This window comes from Cajanus cajan, chromosome 5, assembly GCF_000230855.2.
Source record: "Cajanus cajan strain Asha chromosome 5, NIPB_CcT2T_4, whole genome shotgun sequence".
Lineage (NCBI taxonomy): Eukaryota > Viridiplantae > Streptophyta > Magnoliopsida > Fabales > Fabaceae > Cajanus > Cajanus cajan.
Window position 1 is genome coordinate 8,280,281 of NC_138521.1, and position 9,698 is coordinate 8,289,978.

Here is a 9,698-nt window from a genome sequence, read left to right on the forward strand (position 1 = left end):
GTTAATTTGCATAAAAAATAAAATAGGAAGTATTTTTTTTTCTTGAAATATGAGATATTAAAATAAAAATAGACTCCTTCCAATTAAAGGTCTTAGACAGTTGTACTTACAAATAACTCTCAGACATAGCTCTGCACACCCTAAGACACATTAAGTATCATCTGTGAATTTTTTTTTTCTTTTCTTTTTCTTTATATTGTTTGAAATTTTATTTTCTTTTATTCTAAAGTACTTCTAAAAAGTAACTATCATAAGCGGCGTGTTTGCAATATACATATAGATCTCATCATTGAATGTACAAAAATATAACTATTTGCGTATGAAAGCATGGAATTGTATACTCTTTCCAATTTTGAATATAAGATGAAAAAAAATCATGTCATTGGTCTCAATATATAAATATATCTTAATTAAATATATAACTTAATTAAAATTATTCTATTTAATGCTATTATCTTTAAAACACTCCTTCATTTAATTGAAATTATATTTTTTTATTTTTAATATCAAATTCTAAGAAATAGTAGTTTAAAAAATTAGGTTTTTAAAATTGAATGATATTAATTAACTTTCATTATATTAGTAATTTAGTATAATTTACTTTTTCTTTTTCGCTTATATTTATAGCTGGATGGATATATATTTGAAGTTTTTGATCGTTCACATATAGATTTGACAGCTTAATTTAATAGTTAACATGACGAGACTGTAGAGGAAGCAAAGCTGAAATGTATCGCATAGGTGCATATATACCTTTAATTACCATATACTTAACAAATATTTATTGTGGGTAAGAAAAGAGAAAATGCAAAGAAATATCCTTGCTATTTACTTCCAAAGAAAATGATATCATTCCAATTATAGCGTGAACTTGAAAGCTTCCATCAATTTCCATCTTGATTGAGAGCTTTAGGTGATGTGGCTCATAAATAGGTATATAAATGGCCCAGATGACAGTAATGAATTGAATATGCAATGTCATGTTGAATATTATAATTTTCATAGCATGTGACTAAAATCTCAGAAGAAAAGCATGAGACAGATATCTCAATGACTCACATTTTATAATTGTTTCTTCTTAAAAGCTGAGGGATAATAAACAAAACCAGATGATTACTTGTTGTTTTTGTAAAGAGAAACAAAAGCAACAATTGTCGTAGGTTTATATAATAATTCTGCAATATAATGCTTTTATAAAGAATCCAGCAGACAGACCATCAAAGCTGAGTTACGGAAACTAATCTTTATATAGATATGGAGGTTAAAACAATCTATATAATTGATGAAACCATATTATTATATACATAGCAAATAGCAAAAAGAAGCTTCTTGTTCAATCTGCATAGATTGATTAAATTAATCCTATGATACGCTTGGGACCAATTGGTTATTTCGCATATCATATGTATAGCCTATGGAATATTGAACACCATGATTTCTTATGCAACAATTAATGATATTTCAGAAATATTTTCATACATTATTCTTACCCCATCTCTGTCTAGCTTGCAAAAAAATAAGATAATACACTTGTTTTTGTAACACTAGCATTATTTCCAATTAGATCTCTACTACATTTAGTATTTTTAAAAATATTTCTCAATTTAAATTTATTAACATTTTATTATAAATTAAGTTAATAGATTATTGTAACATTTTTTAAAATTTTTTTTAATATAAATAAAGTAACATCTTTTATAATATCTTACAAAATTAAGTCTCATATCTAATAAAAGTGGTATATAAAAAGTATCTTTCTTCTATTTTTAATTATTTTTCAAACTTGAAATCTCACATTGAGTAAACAATGATATATAAAAAGTATATATAATCAAAAAATAAAATTTAAGATAAACGAACTTTTGATATGTAATTTATATTTGGTAATAAATAACTTACGATATATTCTCTTGTTAAAAAATAAAAACTTAAGATATCTTAAATATTAAAGGATTTGTAGATAAGACTCTATATAAGTGATAGTACAATCTAATTATCATTTTATTAAATTTAGAAAAATTTAACAACATATTAAAATATTAGAAAATACCACTTTAGTAATATTTTTAAAAATATTATTATTATTATGTAAAATGTTGTTAAAAATCTGATTTATGTGTAATATATAATCAATCCCCCGCATAGGACCCACAATTAATTTTTTCACTCTCTAGGATTGAATTCCCAGTTTTTTAAAAGATGCAGGTGTGTACATGACGTCTCTTAGATCATATAACGTATTGACTCAATTTTAGAAAAAAATAAGGAACATTATGAATGAAACATCATATTATGAACTCAAATGATTTATAGTTTGTTGTTATTAAAAGGAAAACAACATTCGACACTAAAATAAGGTGTATAACTTAATTTTGGAAAAGAGAAAGATAGTCAAATAGAAAAGATGTAAAATATAATGATATGATGAACGATGTAATAAGAAAGAAAATAAAATTAGAGGATATTGTACAAAGTACTCTCTCCTCAAAAGAAAAAAAAAGTCAAAAGAAAATAAAATAGAGACATATAAAAAATGGTGTATAAAAAAAGTGTATTACATTATGTCAACTTCTAAGTATATAAGAAACTTTTTTAATGTAACAACTAGGGTGAATCTTGTATAAATTACTGTAATTTAATAATAATTAAAAAAAAACTTTCTATACCTACAAGACCATTAGGTTATAAACAAGAAGAAATTTTACGAAGTTAAAAACGACTTATAGTGACAATAAAAAGATTTAAACAACATAAACTCTCAAAATATAACAGATTAAGGAAATGTTAAAAAATAAGGAGGGTTATAATAATACTGATGTAATTTTTACTAAGTATTACATTGTTCAATAACTTTATATTAATGGTGAATTTTATAAATTCAACCGTTAGATTGAAAGTTCATGTCACTTTATATGTGTATATCAAATTTTGTAAAATTGAACAACAACTCAAAGGTAATCAAAATGTTCATATTTTAGTATATTTTGAAATGAATATATTATGTCAATTTTGTTTTATAAAAATGAAATATCAAATTATCTTGGATTAATACAAAATTTTGTATATATGATCTAAGAGTAAAGAACTTTCAATCTAACGGCTGAATTTACAAAATTCATATTTAATATAAAGTTATTGAGTTGTGTAATACTTAGTAAAAATTACATCGGTATTATTATAACCCTCCTTTTGAAAAATATACAAAAGAAGAAAATGAAATGGTAGAGTTTGTAACATCCCATTTTTCATAAAAGATAATATAAGTATTTTCTTAGTAATTTTGATATTTTATTTTATTAATAGAAGTTGTTCAATATTTATTTAATTGATTAATATTTTTTTAGAATGTATTATATGATATTTTCATTAAAGATTAGTATAATATTTTATTAAAAATGGAAGAGATTTGTAACCATGGTTAGTATGTTTAACTAAAGGATTAAGGTAAGGTTAGATATTTTTAAAAGAAGAGTTTTCTAATCAAACCCTTTTTACACCTATATTTTTACGGACACACTTCAAAGCTCGAAGAATAGCAGCAGGAAGGAAATTACTCTGAAGTCGTGCACCCGACGTCTAGAGCTTATCTAGGTAAGGAAGAGTAAGAAACCTTGCTTTGGGTGTGGGTTTATTCACCAGATAATGGGATTGACCTTCAATCCTATGTATGTTGTGTGCTTATGTATGAGGGATTTCCCCTAATGTTTCTATTCTATTCCTTATTATTCTTAATTATTGTATGGGTAAGAGCATTCGGCCACCACAAAGTTGATACCCTTTCGGCCACCGAATAGCCGAACCTAGTAGCCGACACCCGATCGGCCACCGAGTAGCCGAAGTCCCAAGCAGAGAACATCATGGACTCAAGGATTACCCTTAATCAAGAATTAAGGGCTAATCACACCAATAAGCCGATTAGGGACGTATTACCCAATATGACAATCCTGTTGCAGGGCCCATGGAAACCAGGGCCCATTAAAGTCAGTATAAATAGCTCATGTCACGAGGTAACATCACTATTCATTAATTACCATCGATATCTGTGTTTGTCCTGACTTGAGCGTCGGAGTGCCTTTTGCAGGTACCCTCCCTCTCACCGGAATATTCGTTTGGAGCTCTCATTCGGCCTTCAGAGTACGAGAAGATTACTAGTGTGTCCTTCAGACAGGTACATTTTGGCGCCCACCGTGGGGCCGAATTGAAAGCTCTAAAGACACAAGAAAACTAAAACTATGGTAACTACTAGGAAGACAAATATTGGCGACCACCGATCCGAAGAAGAAGAACACGTGGAAGTAGTTGACTAGACAGACTTCTCCGAAACCGTTCAGCAACTGAAGGAGAAAATGGTCGCTATAAGACAGCAGCGTGAAAAAGATGCTAGAGAACTCTCGGCCTTGAAAGCAGAAAACGCTGCGTTAAAAAATCAAGACCCATCATGGAAGCCCACCCAGCCAACCCCTACCCAAACACAAGGATCATTTCAATCCCATGAAATTCAAACCTCGGTCCCAAATGCTTCAGCTGTTGCTCCTGAAAGGCTCCCATCCGTTGCTGGCCGATCCACCAAATTGACGCGGATCGGGTCACATCGGCACCCCTTCACCTCCTCAATCATGCAACTGTCATTATTGGACAGTTGGAAGTCGTTGTCAATTAGGGATGGCAAAAATACCCACACCCGCGGGTATTTACGGGTAAAACCCGCTACGGATAATAAATGGATAGGCTAATTGGGTACCCGCGGATAATGGGGACAAATAATTTTTTACCCGTTTATAAACGGGGCGGGTGGGTATGATGATATCCATACCCGCGGATACCTGTTTAATAATATTTCTTAAATATCCTAATTATCCTTGTACTACATAACCCTAAAACTACACTCTCTCATCTTATTTTCTTCAAAAGTGAGGTTGATGAAGTTGCCAACATGTGTTAAGCATGTTATAGAATTATGTTGGATGTAATTTGATTAATTTTCTATATTTGATTGAGCCAGTAAGATTTATGTATTTTTAGTTGTTTACTTTCGTTTGGAATTATGAGATTGAATAATTGTAGCTATGTAACATGAGATTTTCACTTACTTATGAAATTGATGTATTTTAAGTTATTGATTATCTTGCATTTTTATTATTATTTTAACAAAATTAATGTTAACTACAAGTTCAAAATTAACATTGAATTTTTTTTAATATTTCAATGACATTAAATATAAACTTAAAATTATTTGTAATATAATTTTTTTAATTTCTTAAAAAATTTATAAATATCCATGGATATCCGTGGGTATTCAAGAAATTCATGGATACCCGCGCGGATGTGGAGTGGGTATGAGACCAATTTTCATCTAGCGGGGTGGGGACGAGTTTACTATTACCCGCCCCCTTGGGGCCCCATTGCCATCCCTATTGTCAATCAACAAGTATGATGGCATGACGGACCCCGATGAGCACTTTTATGTTTTCCTCACTCAGGTCACGTTGAGCACCACGGGCGATGCTGCCCTATGTCAAATTTTTCCGATGTCACTCAAAGGAAGAACCTTGAGTTAGTTCACTCGTCTTCCACCCAACTCGATCAACTCTTTCAACACCTTGTCATCACAATTCACCATCCAGTTCGGCACTAGTCGACCACACCACATGACTTCCCTGCCGTTGGTCAACATCAGGCAAGATAAAAAGGAATCTCTTCGGGTTTTTATGGATCGTTTCAACAAAGCAGCGTTGGAGATATGGGATCTGAACCCAGCAGTGGCCCTCCATCATCTCACCACAACCTTGAAGCCAGGACCATTCGTCAATAGCCTTTGTAAGAAACCTCCCACTGACATGGATGAATTGCGTCGGCGTGCTGATAAATATATGCAAATGGAAGAGCTCGCCAATTTTTCCTAACCAAGCCCGAGCCGAATCCACTAGCAGGGTCGAGAAGTCGATGGAAACCCCATTTAGGGGCCGAAATAAGGAAATAACACTTCGGGATCGACCTGCACGGGGTCCGAAATACTCTCACTACACTCCCTTAAATGCAAGTCGAGCGACAATACTTCAACAAGCACTTGCTTCCAAAGTATTGGCAGTCCCGAAACGAGCATCAACTCCACCACGCGTCAATACGAACAAGTCTTGCAGGTATCATCGCAACCGTGGACATTCCACTAAGGAATGCGTTGGTCTAAAAGATAAAATTGAGGATTTGATTAAGCAAGGATAGCTACCGAATTTTGTAGATCGGGCCGTCTCATCTCGGTCCCGATCAGGATATCAACCTCGGCATCATGACGAGCATAGACAAGAGCGTTCTAAAAGGACTCGGCGCGAACGAAGCAAATCACGAGACAGAAAAGAGGAACCTACAACATTGCATAGGCGTGTCATTAACACAATTGCAGGAGGGTTCGCTAGAGGAGGCCCGACTTCATTAGCCCAAAAGAGACATTTAAGTGTCGTTCGGTCTGTAAATTCAGTTGACAGACATCCTACTCGGAGACTCCCAACTATAACGTTCACTAATGCAGATTTCCAATGCATCGACCCTGTACAAGACGACCCATTGGTGATTAGTGTTGAAATTCATAATTGCATAGTCAAGAAAATACTGGTAAATCAAGGTAGTTCGACCGATATCTTATATTGGAATACCTTCAAACAACTAGGAATATCCGAGAAGGAGCTAGTTCCGTATGATGATCGCTTGGTCGGCTTTTCAAGAGAAAGGGTCAGCACCAGAGGATATATTAAGCTTTTCACTCGCTTTTGTTTTGATGAGCAGGAATATAGGAAAATTCAAGTAAAGTATATTGTGGTGCACGCCGATACGTCTTATAACATTCTCTTAGGACGGCCGTCGTTAAACATGTTGGGGGCTATCGTCTCGACGCCACATATAGAAATGAAATTTCCATCCGACAAAGGGAAGATCCTTACGATCCATGCCGATCAAAAGGCGGCTCGGGAGTGCTACATCGCTAGCTTGCGAATAACTCCTGTCAAAGAAAAGCCGTCAAAATCAAAAAGGGTTCACGTGGTGAACCCTTCAACATTAGACGAACTCCCGATTTGGGATCTTGATCCGAGAAGGAATGATGAAGAGCATGTGGAACCAACTGAAGAAAATATCCCTTTGCAGATCAGTTCACACTCATCTCAAGTGACATACATCGGCGCCGACGCGTTAGAAGGTGATCGTTCCGCTTTAAGGGACGTAATCATTCAGAACAAAGACCTTTTCGCATGGACACCATCGGACATGCCTGGCATAGATCCAAACTTTGTGTCACAAATTGTCAATATGCGCCGAAGCACGACCGGTAGCTCAACATAAAAGGAAAATGGGCACCGATAGAAAACTTGCAGTCGAAACAGAAGTTGCAAAATTGAGTGATGTCGGATTCATTCTAGAGGTTCAATACACGACATGGATGGCAAATGTGGTCATGGTTAAGAAGCCAAACGGAAAATGGAGAATGTGTACCAACTACACTAACCTCAACAAAGCATGCCCAAAGGATGTTTTCCCACTGCCAAACATTGATCGATTGGTTGACAGCGCATCAGAACACAAAATCCTCACCTTCCTTCATGCTTACTCCGGATACAATCAAATCTGCATGCATCCTCGTGATGAAAAAAAAACAGCCTTCATCACTGATTCGGCTAATTATTGCTATCGAGTGATGTCTTTCGGGTTGAAGAATACAGGAGCAACCTATCAAAGGTTGATGGATAAAGTTTTTTGACACCAGCTCGACAAGAATATGGAAGTGTATGTCGACGATATGGTCGTCAAATTCGAAGACCTTATCAGACACATAACCGACCTTGCAGAAGTATTCCAGCAACTCCGCAAATATGACATGCGGCTAAATCCAGAAAAATGTGTGTTCAGCATATCTGGTAGAAAGTTTCTTAGCTTCATGTTATCGGCAAGGGGCATCAAAGCCAATCCCGATAAATGCCTAGCTGTCATCGGTATGAGAAGTCCCCAGAATCTTAAGGAAGTTTAGAAGTTAGCCAGACAGCTCACATCCCTGTCAAGATTTCTTCCATGCCTGGCCGAAGTAGCAAAACCTATCATTGGGTTGTTAAAGAAAGTAAAGAAATTTGAATGGTCTGTCGATTGCGAAGAAGCTTTTCAAGCGTTAAAGCAGCGTCTCGGCTCCCCCCAATCCTATCAAAACCTGATCCTCGGGCAGATATGGTGGTTTACTTATGCGTATCCAATGAGGCGATCAGTGCTGTTTTGATACAAGAAAAAGAAACACAACGGCCTGTGTACTTTATCAGTCGGATGCTCTAAGAATCCGAGACAAGGTATCAGCTTCTAGAGAAGGTAGCACTCGGACTAGTTCACATGGCTCAGCGCCTCTGACAATATTTCCAAAGTCATCATGTGATAGTCCGAACTGACTGCCCTGTCGCCAAAGTCTTGCGCACATCGGAGTTGGCCGAGCGGATGATGGCCTGGTCAATTGAATCTTAGAGTTTGACATATCATTTGAACCACGGGGTCTGATTAAGTCTCAATGCTTGGCAGATTTTGTTAATGAATTACAGCCGAAAGGCTACTTTGTGAGTGACCTGTGGATGATGCATGTGGATGGGTCTTCAAACAGCCAAGGTAGTGGGGCTGGAGTAATCCTTGAAGGACCCACAGGCTTGACACTCGAGCAATCTTTGCTTTTCGCATTCAAAGCCTCAAATAACCAGGACGAATACGAGGCATTGCTGGCAGGTTTAAGACTTGCAAAAGAGATTGGGCCTCGACGATTAATGTGTTGGACAGACTCAAAAGTCGTATCGGAACAGGTGAACGATAATTTCCAAGTAAAAGACTCTAACTTGTTGATACTATCATATATTTCAGAAAATGTGCAGTAGTTTTGACGAAGTCCAAGTGAAGCACACGGTAATAGAGAACAATGAGAGAGCTGATCATCTAGCTTAGTTGGCTAGCAGTAGCCAAAAACCAGGGCAACTGTGAACTACACTTCATCTAGACCTTGCAACTCCTAGTGTGAAACCCATTGAATGTATGCCGGTCGCCAAGCCTACCCAGACTTGGATCACTGAAATAATGGATTACATTGAACTTGGAAAAGAGCCGATCGATCCTTCTGCCGCTAAAAAACTTCGAACGTAAGCAGCCGGGTACTCGGTCGTAGGCAGGGAGCTATATCGCAGGGGTTTCTCAACACCATTGTTGAAATGCATCGACTCGGCACAGGCAGACTTTGTTCTGAGAGAAATCCATGAGGGGATTTGTGGATCTCATTCGGGAGGGTGGACCTTAGCTGCCAAGGTACTCAGAGTCGGCTATTATTGGCCAACTCTCAAGAGTGATTACATTCAGTTCGTCGAGCGTTGTCTCTGATGCCAAAGACACGGCAACCTCATTCATGCTTTTGTCGAAGAGTTACATAGCATCAGCTCGCCTTGGCCATTTGCAATGTGGGGAATGGATATCCTCAGTCCATTCCCACTAACTAAAGGTCAATGCAAATTCTTGTTGGTCGCCATCAACTATTTTACAAAGTGGATCGAGGCCGAACCACTGGCCAGCATCACAGCAACCAACGTTCAAAAGTTCTTGTGGAGGAACATCATTACTCATTTCGGCATTCCTTATGCCCTCATCACAAATAATGGTCTCCAGTTCACAGATCAAAAACTTAACCAGTTTATTCAAGA

General features: G+C 36.2%; 1 protein-coding gene across 1 annotated transcript; it reads left to right on the plus strand.

The window, feature by feature from the left end:
- Positions 1-7,786: 7,786 nt before the first annotated feature.
- Positions 7,787-8,888, plus strand: LOC145957817 (uncharacterized). The gene is made up of 2 exons (XM_083074224.1): positions 7,787-7,979; positions 8,545-8,888. The coding sequence occupies exons 1-2, from the start codon at positions 7,787-7,789 to the stop codon at positions 8,886-8,888; spliced, it is 537 nt and encodes a 178-aa protein (XP_082930350.1).
- Positions 8,889-9,698: the final 810 nt, after the last annotated feature.